The 16,538-nt window shown below is 44.4% G+C and overlaps 1 protein-coding gene across 1 annotated transcript; it reads left to right on the top strand.

Moving 5' to 3' along the window:
- Window positions 1–4,133: 4,133 nt before the first annotated feature.
- LOC120982512 (piggyBac transposable element-derived protein 4-like) lies at window positions 4,134–5,531 on the top strand. The gene has a single exon (XM_040412769.1). It carries the CDS (start codon window positions 4,134–4,136, stop codon window positions 5,529–5,531), a length of 1,398 nt encoding a protein of 465 aa, XP_040268703.1.
- The last annotated feature ends 11,007 nt before the right edge of the window (window positions 5,532–16,538 follow it).

Below are 16,538 nucleotides of genomic sequence, written 5' to 3'. Positions count from 1 at the left end.
AATCGGGCAACTATAGGCCAGTAAGCCTGACATCAATAGTGGGGAAATTAATGGAAACCATACTTAAGGAGAGGATTGTGGAACATCTAAAATCCCATGGATGGAAAGATGAAAAACAGCATGGGTTTACTTCAGGGAGATCATGTCAAACTAATCTTATTAATTTTTTTGATTGGGTGACTAAAATAATAGATGGAGGTGGTGCAGTAGACATCGCTTATCTAGACTTTAGTAAGGCTTTTGATACTGTCCCACATAGAAGGCTTATCAATAAAGTGCAGTCTTTGGGCTTGGACTCCCATATTGTTGAATGGATTAGGCAGTGGTTGAGGGACAGGCAACAGAGGATTGTAGTCAATGGAGTATATTCAGACCAAGGTCTTGTTACCAGTGGGGTACCTCAGGGATCTGTTCTGGGACCCATATTGTTTAATATCTTTATCAGCGAAATTGCAGAAGGCCTCGATGGTAAGGTGTGTCTTTTTGCTGATGACACAAAGATTTGTAACAGGGTTGATGTTCCTGGAGGGATACACCAAATGGAAAAGGACTTAGGAAAACTAGAGGAATGGTCAAAAATCTGGCAACTAAAATTTAATGTTGATAAGTGCAAGATAATGCACCTGGGACGTAAAAACCCAAGAGCAGAATATAAAATCAGTGATACAGTCCTAACCTTAGTATCTGAGGAAAGGGATTTAGGGGTCATTGTTTCAGAAGACTTAAAGGTAGGCAGACAATGTCATAGAGCAGCAGGAAATGCTAGCAGAATGCTTGGGTGTATAGGGAGAGGAATTACCAGTAGAAAGAGGGAGGTGCTCATGCCGCTCTACAGTGCACTAGTGAGACCTCATTTGGAGTATTGTGCTCAGTACTGGAGACCATATCTCCAGAAGGATATTGATACTTTGGAGAGAGTTCAGAGAAGAGCTACTAAACTGGTACATGGATTGCAGGATAAAACTTACCAGGAAAGATTAAATGACCTTAACATGTATAGCTTGGAAGAAAGACGAGACAGAGGGGATATGATAGAAACTTTTAAATACATAAAGGGAATCAACAAGGTAAAAGAGGAGAGAATATTTAAAAGAAGAAAAACTGCTACAAGAGGACATAGTTTTAAATTAGAGGGGCAAAGGTTTAAAAGTAATATCAGGAAGTATTACTTTAGTGAGAGAGTAGTGGATGCATGGAATAGCCTTCCTGCAGAAGTGGTAGCTGCAAATACAGTGGAGGAGTTTAAGCATGCATGGGAAAGGCATAAGGCCATCCTTCATATAAGATAGGGCCAGGGGCTATCCATAGTATTTAGTATATTGGGCAGACTAGATGGGCCAAATGGCTCTTATCTGCCGACACATTCTATGTTTCTATGTTTCTATGTTTGATGGGTTCCAACTTCTGTGATTAGTTTATAGTTGGGGGGTTTGCTTAATTTTAAATTAGGCTGACCATAGGTTAGGATGATCTGTGGGGTTGCCCAGATGGCTAAGCCCTTCACTGTAGTTATTAACCCCTTTCAGCAGTCCCCCTTGCACTGAAGGGGTGACTGCTGAAAGGGGTTAATAACTACTGTGAAGCCCCCAGTGGCGATGAGGGCGTGGCTTCATGGGGTGGGGGGGTGGCTTCATGTGGGCTCGTGCCCCGGATGTCTTCAAACCCTAGCAACACTCCTGCTGAGTGGCCTCTTAGCAGTGGCGTACCTACCATATAGGCAGACCAAGCAGCTGCTATGGGGCCCGTGGCATGGGGGGCCCGGAGCGCATGGAAGGCCCCGTCCCCTACATCTGCAGACAGTTTATCAGGCATTTAGACACGCCCACTTGTCCTCCATTCAGTCCTGGCCTGGCTTCCTCTATGCTCAGTCATTGCCCCCCTCCAAACCTACCCCATCCCGTACACAAAGGGAGCACATGCTGCTGATGTCCCGACCCTCCCTGTCAGGTTCAAGCAGACAGAACTTTACCAACCACGCCCACCTCCATGAATCCCCGCCCCTGCCCCATGAAGCCACGCCCCCATTGCCGGCAGGAAAAAAATACTGCAGAAGGAAAGAATCTCAGATAGGAAACTAGCTGCCTGCCACCTCCCTCTATCCTGCTGTTGTTACCTATGATCTCCCTCCTGGCCCCCACAGAGCCTCTCTTGTATGCCCCTCTACTACTCTCCCCACAGAATAGCTGCAATCATCTGTGGCCTCCAGCCACTATCATCTTCTATGTTCCCTGAAGTCCCTAGAGACTCCTTGCCACCTTCTGTGACCCGAAGAACCTGTAACACTTTCTGTGCCCCCTTCTCATAACAGAGCCCCTGCCATTTTTTTTAATTCCTTGTCACCAACACCTACTCACAAAGCCCATGGAACCTTCTGTCCTCCTCCAATCTGTTTCTGTCCATCCATCAGTAACTCAGCCCCTATCACCTATTGGACTTGATGTGTCCAATCCCTTAGCACAAAGCCCTTGTCAACTTCTGCCCCCTGATCTAACAGAGTCCATGCCACCTGCTTCTTTCCCCTTTCCTATGTCAGCTGCTGCCATCCTCCCTCTAATAACAGATCTTCATCACCTTTTGTCTTTTATGTCCATTTTCCTCATAGAGCCTCTAGCAGCTTCTAATCTCCCACCCACTGCAGTGTCCCTAACATCTGCCTCCTCTAACAGTGCCTAGTGGCACTGACTCTGTGGCAATAATGGGACAAAAAAGTGCTAATAGCTGCCCTGTCCCACTGTGTACAGGATATGGTGGCTTTATCTGTGCACATTGTATAAGGGTCCATTCAGACGTCTGTTGAATGGGTCCGGATCCGTTGCGCAATTATGCGGAACGGGTGCAGACCCATTCATTTTCAATGGGACCGGAAAAGATGCGGACAGCACATAGTCTACTGTCTGCATCCGCTTTTCTGATCCACTGCCCTGAACTGCCCTGAAAAATAGAGCATGTCCTATTCTTGTCCACAGTGCCGGCGATGTGCGGCGTCAGTGTTTTGCGGTCTACAATTTGCAGACCGCAAAACACTATGGACGTCTGAATGGACCCTTAACCCTCCTCTTGTGTTAGGGTCAGAACCGACCCGTTTTCAGGTTTTGAATGTCTATAAGTATCACATAAATTTGTTTATTGCATCAAGATTTTTTTACTTTGTCAGGAACCTCTATTTAAACAATGTTATAGAAAAAGAATCCTTTTCACTAAATTATAAAATACTGTGGTGAAAATTAAGACGTTTATGGTGTTAGGCTCAATTCTGACCCAGTTATAATATAGGATTATAGGACACTAATAAGTACCAAAACTGAAATCATAAACACTCTCTCTGCTTAGTAACACTGACAGCCAATCACCTCTCAACCCTGTGAGCTGTAGTTAGGGAGGGGCCTATCTCTTTGCCTGCTTGTCTGCTTCTCTAAATAAAGTAAAGAAACATAGGACCTGTAACGGTCACGTCCACACACACACAGGGGGAAGGATAGTGACCACTGCGCTCCACCCTCACCCCTGGCCCTGCCTACTTGCCTCACGAGTCCTGATGACAGGGGACAACTGGACGACAGTCCCTAACTTAGGATACATGCAGGGAAGAACCAAGAGAGCTATGCAGTACAAAGGGTAAAGCAAAGAATGGTCAGGAGAAGCCGGGGTCAAATACCAGGAGAGTAGCGAAGTACAAGAGGAGTCCTAAGAGAGTAGTCAGGTGGGAGCCGAGGTCACAATACCAGGATGTATGCGCAGTACAGGCGGAGCAGGAAGAGGATCGTCAGGGAACAGGATCAGGTAAATATTCAGTAGTCCAACAAATAGCCAGGAACCTAGAAATTAACAGGCAACCTGTAGCCAGCAGGCTGCCTGTATTTATAGTGGGGAATGAGGGTCATGTGACGTGGCCAGCGTCACATGACCGACAGACCAACCAGTTGAGCACCGAGTGATCAGCTCGGCGCTCAAGGCAGACTTAGGAGCAGGGAGCCACCCAGCAGTAAAGCCGCCCTGGGAATGAGGTCAAACACAGATCCTCACTCCCAAAGCTAAGCAACAGTTCTGCGGGCAATGGGGGACCGAGTGCACCTTCGGAACCTCGTTACAGGACCAATACAGAGTTGCTGACTTGCAGAGTAATCATCTCCAATATGCAGCATGCAAGAGTAAGAAGATTTGCAGGAAGCCAAATACTGGATTATATCTTGGATGAAAATGAGGCAGAGGACACAGAGCAGCATAGCGATATGGATGAGCAGGTTTCTGAGGCAGAAGATGAAGTAGAGTATCAACCAGAATACACAGACACATCTGATGAGTCTGATGAGGAGGCCACCAGTGCTGAACCTGCTGCTGTTCCTGCTGAAACATTCAAATCCAAAAGTGGTAAGATCTGTTGGAGTTCAGAACCTCCTGACTTACATGGCAGGGCAGCTGCTGCAGATGTAATCAAAATGACCCCTGGGATCACAAAGTTTGCTATGACGAGAGTAAGTGACATCAAAACATGTTTTGAACTGTTCATGCCATTGTCACTAAAAAAAGTGATCATTGCAATGACAAACCTTGAAGGAAAAAAAGTCCATGGCAACATGTGGAATGACATAAATGAGGAATGCCTAGATGCTTATATTGGTGTTCTTCTTCTTGCTGGAGTGTACAGATCCTATAATGAGGCCACTGATAGTCTCTGGTACAAGTCAAGAGGCAGATATATCTTCCCAGCAACAATGTCACTTCACACCTTTCGAATGATATCAAGAGTTTTCAGATTTGACAACAGAGATACTAGAGCAAAATCTGACAAGCTTGCTCCCATAAGGGATGTCTGGGAGAAATGGGTTCAGCTCCTTCCACTAATGTTTAACCCTGGGCCTCAGGTAACAGTAGATGAACGTTTGATCCCTTTCCGTGGAAATTGCCCCTTCCGGCAGTATATGTCCAGTAAGCCAGCCAAATACGGCATAAAAATCTGGGCAGCCTGTGATGCAAAAACAAGCTATGCATGGAACCTACAGATTTACACCGAAAGTGGCATCCCTGAGAAAAAACAAGGACAACGTGTAGTCCTTGATTTGACTACTGGACTGCGGGGTCACAATATCACGTGTGACAATTTTTTTACCAGCTATGACCTTGGACAAGAACTTCTCAGGAGGAAACTCACCATGGTAGGCACAATAAAAAAAAATAAACCTGAGCTGCACACTGAAATTTTGCAGGTGAAGGAAAGAGCTCCACTTTCTTCAAAATTTGCTTTTACAGACACCACCACTGTTGTTTCATATTGTCCAAAAAATAATAATAATGTGATACTTATGTCCACTTTTCACAAAGATGCAGCTGTGTCATCAAGAAGTGACAAAAAGCCCACTATTATCCTGGATTACAATAAAAACAAAGGAGGAGTGGACAACCTGGACAAGCTCACTGCTACCTATACTTGTCAGCGAATGACCAGGAGATGGCCGATGGCTGTGTTTTCTAACATCCTAGATGTGTCTGCATACAATGCATTTGTGTTATGGACCCACATCCACCCAGGTTAGAACACAAAAAAAAATAACAAGCGGAGAATATTTCTCGAGGAGCTAGGAAGTTCCCTTGTCAAGGCACACATTGAGCAAAGGAAACGGGTGTCTGGAGATCCAATCGCGGCAGCCGTGATCAGGCAGATGCAGAGTTCATCAAGCACTCCATGCACACCATCAACAACACTAAGAGAATCAGTGCCAGCATCCTCATCATCATCTAGCCTTGCCTCAACATCAACCAGCACAGCCACAGCCACAACTCCAGTGATGCCATCTGATTCTAAAAGAAAGAGGTGTCAGGTCTGCCCCAGCAATAAGGACAGAAAGACACACACATTATGCTTCCACTGTAAAAAATATATCTGCAAAGAACATGCTAAAAGTGTCAGCTTTTGCCACACATGCATCTAAAAACACCCACACAAACACATGCAAGTTCTTGCACAAAGATGCTTTGAAACTAGTACTTGATTTCTATTGGTTTGCCTTGCTTGATTGTGTGTTGTTTGTTTGACCTTGCAAGTCTACATTTTGTATTATTACTTGCTTTTCATTGTTTATGAACGTTCTATGTTAAAAAAAAAAATACTTTTGGCTATTTTCTTGAAGTAAATATATATGGGTCAAAATTGACCCTAACACCATCAATGTTATTATAGTTAATGTTATTAAAATAAAATAAAAAATATTTTAAAAAAACTTAAGAGATGTGTTCAAATACTCCTCAGCAACATTCTGGTGACATAACAATCTTTTATTTACTTATAATATTCTATTGAGGTTTATTTTACCATTTTTTAAATTTGAAAATGAGAGGTATGCTATCAAAAGAAAGGTCTAAGGGGTCACACCAAAAATTTTAAAACCAATCTTTTCAAGGATAAAGAAGCCTAACAAGGTAACCAAGAGGTAAGAAACAAATTGGATGATAAATAATTGTTCAGAGGGTATTTTATGGCTGATTTAAGACACGGGTCAAAACCGACCCGTTAACATCATGGATAGTAACAGAAAGCTAACATAAGCAGGATTATCTGTATAGCATATCATGTTTTTATTTGTGCATAGTGTATGGGAGAAGCATTATATGGTGGAGTTACTGGTGTGTGCAAGGTATAACAACATTATTGGTGTGTAACGTTTAATATATCATATTTTTTGGGTATAACGTATGATGTTCACGCTTTTATTTCTTGCACATTATGACAGCAATATCAACTTATACTCTAAAGTCATTATTCATAATAAATGGCTATTTTTCTCATGGTAAACTAAGCATCAGCAGCAAGGAGTTAAAGGGGTTATCCAATCCCTATAATGCCCCCCAAAATGCTAGGGCACCTCATACAGGTAATACTTAGCTCGCTCCCAGCACCCGCATCACTGATGCCCACACGGCCGCCACTGCATCGCCCCCGTCACATGAATGAAAACATCCGGAGACGTGGGGGGCAGTCAATAGCAGGCCACAATGGGAACAAGCCTCTTTAGCATCACTGGTGACGCTAGGGAGGCTCATTTCCTTTGCGGCCTGCTATTTGCTTCACCCCCCTGGGCATTAGTATTACCTGCATGCCTTTTGTGGGGCATAATAGGGGTTGGATAACCCCTTTAACAGTTAGGATACCAGAGTTTTTTTTCATTTTAATTTTTCTTCCCTATCTTCCTTGAGCTCTAACTTTTTAATTTTTCCGGTCACATATCCATATGAGGGCTTATTTTTTGCAGGACAAGTTGTACTTTCTAATACCACCATTTAATATGGCATACAATGTAGTGGGAAGCGGGCAAAAAATTCCAAATGCAGTGGAATTGGAAAATAAAACCGCAATTCCTCCACCATTTTACAGGTTTTGTTCCTACGGTGTTCCCTTTCCAGCGAAACTGACCTGTGCTTTTTATTCTCTGGGTCAGTAGGAATACAATGGGGGGGTGGCAGGGGAGGAGCCAGGTCAGGTGGTGGGATGGGCCAGTGGTGGGTAGTGGGCGGAGTTAGGGGGCCCAATTCAGATACTTGCCATGGGACCCAATGATTTCTATGTACGCCCCTGCCTCTTAGATATATAAAAGGAACCTGTCATGTTGAACATTACTCGAGATAGAATATTTAGTAAACCACGGCACTCAAAAATGGACCTTGATCACCAGGAACATACAATATCCCAAAAATAGAGTAAACCTGGATCACACCTCCTCATGCCATGCTTTGATCTAATAACTGCTTCTCAGCATAATTAACATTGCTTCTCAGCGTCATAAATTGTATACAGGCCCCTATGTTGCATGCTGTACATGAGGCATTAGTATTCATTTTTATCAAAAAGCATAAGTCCACTCCCCCCGGCAAGGTTGCCTCCTCGAGTTGGAACCTACTCTAAATTTTGCGTGGCATTCCGCGGCAACCACCGGCGCCACCGCACTGCACCAGTAGTCACATCCAGGAACATATAGCCTGCACTCCGCACTCTGGCCTTGATCAAGGTCCATTTTTGGGACCGAAACGCTGGCCTATGCTATACAAATTAAGTGGATGAAAATAAATAAATCTACTAATCTACATACAAAGTTGAGTGCCATGGTTTACTAAATATACTGGTTAGAGAAATTACCCTACCACAGAGCACCACAGTATAAAGTGGAGGGCCAACCATTACCTTACATTATTTGAGCTAGAGGCAGCATGCTACAGAGCAGGAGGAGCTGAGCAGATTGATATATCAAGAAGATTCAGTATGACCTGTAATTTATACATTTAAATTCCTGCTCATTCTGGGCTTTGAAGTCTATGAAGTGGCCACACCTTCTTGACTTCAAATCCCAGAACGAGCAGAAGTTTAAATGATTAAAATACAAATTAAACTGAAACTTTTCCCACAAAACTCTATCAATCTGCTGAGCTTTTTCTGCTCTATGAAAAGCTATCTGCCGATTCCACAGATTTTTCATGGTGACAGGTTCTCTTTAATTCTAATGTTCTACATAAAGGTATTTTTAACTGTTATTCCACTATGGGTCTACTGATACATGTTATTGATTTGTTTGTAACTTTTCTGCTCAAACAAAGCTTTATGTAAACTGTAGGATGTTTGAAGCATAGGCCAACATAGAAACCTTTTACTTTAATCTAATTCCACATAAATATCCCATTCTTTAGTGAACAGTCTTCCGCAACGGAATTTCTGTATAGCAAAAAGTCTGTCTTTACTGATAAAAATCATTTTGTACAGTAAAATGGTTCCTTTGGGCTACATCCGTGTGCTTGCTCAGTGATTTACAGGTTGCTTGTACTGCAGATCTTCTCATTTCTCAAAGCCTGAGGTGAATGTCCCATTTATAGTGAGCAGCTACTGAGAGAATGAAAAGTGACTCCTCTGTAAATACCATATAGCAGAGGGGAAACATGGAGGGATTAAACAACTGGTGCATTAGAGACCCATTGATGACAGAATTCATATTGCACATAGTAAAATGTGTCTCCAGTGCCGTGTCTCTAAAGGCAATTGTTAGCATTTCTGTTGAAAGAAAGGATAAAAGAAGCCTTATATTGTAATATGAATGATTGTTCTCTTTTATTATCTACTTTAGGTGCTGAATGATCCACTGCAGTGTCCTAACGTGTGGATATAAATTTACATAGAAAGCATAAGGCTCTCATGTTGAAATTTCATGAATCAGCTGTGACCATAATGTTTCAGTTGCTCTGAATGTGTTATATAGAAAAATACATCTACTTGTTAAGTTTCCTTTAAATAAAAGGGAAAAGTATAGAGGAAATGGAGGAGAAAGCAGGGATAATGCTTTTCTGTGAAGCCTAGCCAGATAGCAAAATTATAGGCAAAAAGCTACTAAAATGAGTTCATATACAGCAAGTGTTCCTGGCATAGGCACAGCACACATTAATAAAATGGGAGTTCTGAGCAAAGTTTTAAGTTTTGTAGAAAGATCACTTGACCATGGTCTAGTAATGCTCTATGAGAGACATCTTTCAACCCGTTTACGCCACAAAACTGTAATAAATGTTTTTGGTGCATGCCCTGTTTAAGTAAAAAAAAAAAAATTTAACTTTTTAGGAGTCTTGCATTCCGCTCACCACAGTGGTGGAGCAAGGCCAGGAATAGTTGGTTCTTCACATTTATTATAATCTACACCAGGGAGCTGATGTAGATTATATCTGAATTTGGGGGGTACTATCTCTCCTCGGGGAGAGATCGCATTAATCAGCATAAGGCCTCCTGCACACTAGTGTTGAGCGCGAATATTCGAATTGCGAATTTTTTTCTCGAATATCGCAATTTCGAGATTTCGCGAATATTTAGAATATCGTTCTATATATTCGCGAAATAGAATATTCGTTTTTTTTCTTTTTTTTTTTATTATATTTTTTTCTTTCCCACTTCCCTAAAGTTGTTCTTACCTGTCCTTTGGATTCCTGGCTTCCTGGCTGCTCCAGTCAGTGGCGTTTTCAACTTACTGCTATATTCCATATTAGCTAAATTACAATCTAATCTATATGTGTATTTTACGAAATTTCGCAATAGTCGCAATTGCGATGCGAGTAATATAACACGAAATATTCGCATGAAGATTTCAAGTTAGCACTGCTATACTCCATATTCTAGCCTAATATGGAATATAGCTGTGCTAAGTTAGCACTGCTATATTCCATATTAGGCTAGAATATGGAGTATAGCAGTGCTAAGTTGAAATCTTCATGCGAATATTTCGTGTTATATTATTCGCATCGCAATTTCGACTTTTTCAAATGTTCTTAATATTGCTCTAACTTCGTCTTTTAGAAATTTCGCAATATTGCTCTAACTTCGTCTCTTAGAATATTACGAATATTCTAAAAAACGAAGTTAGAGCAATATTACGAAATTTCGTAAAATACACATATAGATTGTAATTTAGCTAATATAGTGCTATAATCCCTTTTTTTTCCTGTAATTTTTTTTTGCCTCTTCTGAACTTAAGTTTTGTAAAATATGTACACTATTAAAAATTATTACTATAGCAGTATATTAGCTTAAATACAATCTATGTGTATTTTACGAAATTTCGTAATATTGCTCTAACTTCGTCTTTTAGAATATTACGAATATTCTAAAAGACGAAGTTAGAGCAATATTAAGAACATTTGCAAAAGTCGAAATTGCGATGCGAGTAATATAACACGAAATAGTCGCATGAAGATTTAAACTTAGCACAGCTATATTCCATATTCTAGCCTAATATGGAATATAGCAGTGCTAACTTAGCAGGGCTATATTCCATATTAGGCTAGAATATGGAATATAGCAGTGCTAAGTTTAAATCTTCATGCGACTATTTCGTGTTATATTACTCGCATCGCAATTTCGACTTTTGCAAATGTTCTTAATATTGCTCTAACTTCGTCTTTTAGAATATTCGTAATATTCTAAGAGACGAAGTTAGAGCAATATTACGAAATTTCGTAAAATACACATATTAGCCTAGCCATAGTCATTAGCATAGGAACGTTGCCTTATACTATCAAGATAAATTTTCGCAATATGCGAAAAAATATTTTCGCGATAATTGGAATAATTGCGAATATTCGATTTCGACGAATATAACACGAATATTCATGCGAATATTCGCGAAATATCGCGAAATCGAATATGGCACCTCCCGCTCATCACTACTGCACACGACCGTTGTGTGCACCCGTGGCCGTTGTGCCGTTTTCCGCTTTTTTTCGCGGACCCATTGACTTTCAATGGGTCCGTGGAAAAATCGGAAAATGCACCGTTTTGCAGCCGCATCCGTGATCCGTGTTTCCTGGCCGTGAAAAAAATATGACCTGTCCTATTTTTTTCACGGCCAACGGTTCACGGACCCATTCAAGTCAATGGGTCCGTGAAAGAACACGGATGCACACAAGATTGGCATCCGTGTCCGTGATCCGTGGCCGTAGGTTAGTTTGTGAAAACTCAGAACCGACAGTATATTCTAACACAGAAGCGTTCCCATGGTGATGGGGACGCTTCTAGTTAGAATACACTACAAACTTTGTACAAGACTGCCCCCTGCTGCCTGGCAGCACCCGATCTCTTACAGGGGGCCGTGATCAGCACAATTAACCCCTTCAGGTGCGGCACCTGAAGGGGTTAATTGTGCTGATCACGGCCCCCTGTAAGAGATCAGGGCTGCCAGGCAGCAGGGGGCAGACCCTCCCCCCCCCTCCCCAGTTTAAATATCATTGGTGGCCAGTGCGGCCCCCCCCCCTCTATTGTAATAATAGGTTGGTGGCCAGTGCGGCCCCCCCCTCCCTCTATTGTAATTATTCGTTGGTGGCACAGTGTGCGCCCCCCCCCCCATCCCTCCCTCTATTGTAATAATTCGTTGGTGGCACAGTGTGCGCCCCCCATCGGCCCCCCTCCCTCTATAGCATTAACAACATTGGTGGCCAGTGTGCGGCCTCCCATCTCCCCCCCCCCATCATTGGTGGCAGTGGAGTTCCGATCGGAGTCCCAGTTTAATCGCTGGGGCTCCGATCGGTAACCATGGCAACCAGGACGCTGGTTGCCATGGTTACTTAGCAATAGTACAATAGTAGAAGATTCATACTTACCGGCTGCTGCGATGTTCGTGTCCGGCCGGGAGCTCCACCTACTGGTAAGTGTCATTGCTAAATGAACTGTCACTTACCAGTAGGAGGAGCTCCCGGCCGGAAGCAGACATCGCAGCTCCCAGGTAAGTATGAATCTTTTACTATTGTACTATTGCTAGTAACCCGCTGCCACCAATGATCGGGGGGGGTAGATGGGAGGCCGCACACTGGCCACTAATGTTGTTAATGCTATAGAGGGAGGGGGGCCAATGGGGGGCGCACACTGTGCCACCAACGATTACAATAGAGGGAGGAAGGGGGGGGGGGGCGCACACTGTGCCACCAACAATTTATTACAATAGAGGGAGGAAGGGGGGGGCGGGGGGGCGCACACTGTGCCACCAAGGAATTATTACAATAGAGGGAGGAAGGGGGGGGGGCCGCACTGGCCACCAATGATATTCAAAGTGGGGAGGGGGGGGGGGTCTGCCCCCTGCTGCCTGGCAGCCCTGATCTCTTACAGGGGGATATGATAGCACAATTAACCCCTTCAGGTGCGGCACCTGAAGGGTTAATTGTGCTGATCACAGCCCCCTGTAAGAGATCGGATGCTGCTAGGCAGCAGGGGGCAGTCATGTACACAGTTTGTAGTATATTCTAACTAGAAGCGTCCCCATCACCATGGGAACGCCTCTGTGTTAGAATATACTGTCGGAAATGAGGTTTCACGATCTAACTCATATCCGACAGTATATTCTAACATAGAGGCGTTCCCATGGTGATGGGGACGCTTCAAGTTAAAATATACCATCGGATTGGAGAAAACTCCGATCCGATGGTATAAAAGGGACTCCAGACTTTACATTGAAAGTCAATAGGGACGGATCCGTTTGAAATGGCACCATATTGTGTCAACGTCAAACGGATCCGTCCCCATTGACTTGCATTGTAATTCAGGACGGATCCGTTTGGCTCCGCACGGCCAGGCGGACACCAAAACGACTTTTTTTTTCATGTCCGTGGATCCTCCAAAAATCAAGGAAGACCCACGGACGAAAAAAACGGTCACGGATCACGGAAAAACGGGACCCGTTTTTGCGGACCGCAAAAAAATACGTTCGTGTGCAGGAGGCCTAAGGAGACTTATAGGACATACACACTCTTCTGGAATTATTGGAAGAAAGAGATGCAAGTGAGCTCTTAACAAACTTTGCCTCGAATGCCACCAGATGTAAGGCAGCTATCCTAAAAGTCAATGTTGAACCCTTTAAATAGGCCTTGAGGTATAACTTGGATATTAAATAAGTCAGCACCTCATCTGCAGACAGCTGTTTCGGATGATTGCCCCTCAACAGTGCAGAGCAGAGAGTACTGGCTTAACTGGATAAGAGGCCGATTTAAAGGGTCAAATATTGAAAGCCTCATTCACACGTCAGTGTTTCATGGACGTAGGCTGTACGTGTTCTCCACGGACAGCACGCGTCCCCATTCATCTTAATGTGTGTATTCAGACATCAGTGTTTTAGCACGTTCCGTGGGTCCGTGTTTTCAGCCCGGATGCATGCTCTATATTGTCTGTGTTCACGGATCCATCACGTCCATTATAGACTGTGGGTCAGTGAAAACCACGGAAGCAACACATATGCCATCCGTATGAAGAGGAGAAAGTAACAGAGTTGCGGCACTCACCAGGATGTAGATAGGTATCTTTATTGAAGCTTCCTTGGAAGTCTATACATTAGGGATCCAGGGGCGGACACAATGTTGCAGGCGGCGACGGCCGTTTCGCGCGTGGGATCGCACTTCCTCAGGCCGCTCAATACGTCATGACGCAAGTGTACATTTTATAGAGGCAGACAGGGGACGGCCGACGCCATCAGCCACAGCTGTGCGCCCTTAGGATAAAATGACATATGTTAAAAACATGCGTACAGCAGTAACAAATGCGGATGCAATCAAATAAAAACATGAGCACAAAAACAAATATAATTCACTTGCTGGTGCCCACACAAAGTGGGACATATATGCAAGGTCATGAATAGGTGGCGTAGGTATAATACAAAGACAGTACATGCGATATTCCAGTGGATAGGGGGAGCGCATTATATTAGCGTGGTCAAAAACAAGCGCATGACAAAGAGCAAAAGGGCAAAGGCACATCATACTGAGCAAAAGGCAAAAACATGCGGGCAGGGGATAGCAGAGTGTGGAAAGACTAAAGCCTGTGGATGTGTGTCCGAATATATTGAACGCATGCAGATTACAGAAAGACGGACATGTCGTTCCTGTCATTCATGCCCGCTGGGCCCATAGCGCCCGTCTGCATTATCCACCTTGCTTCCCTCTGCAGGAGTAGGCGATGCCGGTCGCCCCCGCGAGGGATGGGACGGACATGCTCCACCCCTGCAAAGGAGGTGCAACGTGGATGAGCATCATGGGCGGTGCGAATATGGTCGATAAGGCGTGGACTACCTTTACCTGACCGTATAGAGCCGACATGCTCGCGGATGCGCTCAAAAAGGGGACGGATAGTCCTACCTATATAAAAACGTCCACAGGGACAAAAGACCACGTACACCACGCCTAATTGACCATATCCGCACCGCCCATGATGCTCATCCACGTTGCCTCTCCTTTGCAGGGGTGGAGCATGTCAGTCCCATCCCTCGCGGGGGCGACCGGCATCGCCTACTCCTGCAGAGGGAAGCAAGGTGGATAATGCAGACGGGCGCTATGGGCCCAGCGGGCATGAATGACAGGAACGACATGTCCGTCTTTCTGTAATCTGCATGCGTTCAATATATTCGGACACACATCCACAGGCTTTAGTCTTTCCACACTCTGCTATCCCCTGCGCGCATGTTTTTGCCTTTTGCTCAGTATGATGTGCCTTTGCCCTTTTGCTCTTTGTCATGCGCTTGTTTTTGACCACACTAATATAATGCGCTCCCCCTATCCACTGGAATATCGCATGTACTGTCTTTGTATTATACCTACGCCACCTATTCATGACCTTGCATATATGTCCCACTTTTTGTGGGCACCAGCAAGTGAATTATATTTGTTTTTGTGCTCATGTTTTTATTTGATTGCATCCGCATTTGTTACTGCTGTACGCATGTTTTTAACATATGTCATTTTATCCTAAGGGCGCACAGCTGTGGCTGACGGCGTCGGCCGTCGCCTGTCCGCCTCTATAAAATGTACACTTGCGTCATGACGTATTGAGCGGCCTGAGGAAGCGCCATCCCACGCGCGAAACGGCCGTCGCCACCTGCAACATTGTGTCCGCCCCTGGATCCCTAATGTATCGACTTCCAAGGAAGCTTCAATAAAGATACCTATCTACATCCTGGTGAGTGCCGCAACTCTGTTACTTTCTCCTCTTCATATTGTGAACTTCTGCCTGGCATCTTCCGTTGCTGAGCACCACGCATTGGATACCTTTATACCGCACGAACGCTGACCTTGATATTTACTAGCGGTTTCATCAGTGGGGGCAGTGCCGCCGTGTTTCTTCCTCTCCCAGTGCCTGTTTTAGTTACTCTATATACCATGGCAGAGCACGCTGACACCACTCAAACCGCAGATCCTGCATCAGCAGTTGTACCCGATACCGCAAGCGGTCTTACTCAGGGTCGAGATGGGGCGGACACGTTCTTTGCAATTTGTGACCAGCAGGACTATGTGTGCACCATTAGCACAAAAAACTTGGAAACTAAAATATTTCAGTTGGCGGATAAGGAGGTGAGACTCTTCTGGACCATTGAGTCTCTTAAATCTTACAAAGAACGCGGACGGGTCCCTCGAGGCCTGCGCTTGTTTAAAGAAATCGTTCAGTATGATGATGATCCCCAATTCATAGGGGAGTGGAAAGCTGCGCATCAGCGTTTTTCTTCAGAGATCATGGAGCTTGTATTGGCCCGCGATCAGCGGGAATACGCGGCGGTCACAGAGGAGTTAGCCAAGGCACGAGAGGAGCTTCAGAAACGACTCCTAGAATCACAAATGGCCGGGTTTGATAAGAGATTGAACAAAAAACTACTCATCACACAGGCAGAGATCAAAGACCGTAAAAGGGACAAATTCATCTGGGACAAAAATGACTATGATTTGGACCGTGTATTTGATTGGGGCAAAAAAAGGATCCGCCCCAAACGTATGCCACGTAGAGGACGCCATAACTTCTGGGCCACTGACTCTGAGTCAAGCCTATCCGAAGGCAATGGAGCCAATTCGGGTGAGGAAACAACCCCTTTAGAAAAAGTACGAGAAGGGGGCGTGGCCGACACTCAAGGAACAGTAAGAGAAATCCGAAAATCTACGAGGAGGAGACGTCAAGTCAGTTGGCGGCAATAGAGTGTGATGAACCGGACTGTTGTGTACCCACCCAAAACATTGTCATCAATCTCACGGGCTCTGAACTGCCCCCGGGCTGTATCCCACTC

Source organism: Bufo bufo, chromosome 1, assembly GCF_905171765.1.
Source record: "Bufo bufo chromosome 1, aBufBuf1.1, whole genome shotgun sequence".
In the NCBI taxonomy this organism is placed as follows: Eukaryota; Metazoa; Chordata; class Amphibia; order Anura; family Bufonidae; genus Bufo; species Bufo bufo.
The sequence above is the reverse complement of the archived record's forward strand: the minus strand, read 5'-3'. Positions and strand labels throughout refer to the sequence as shown.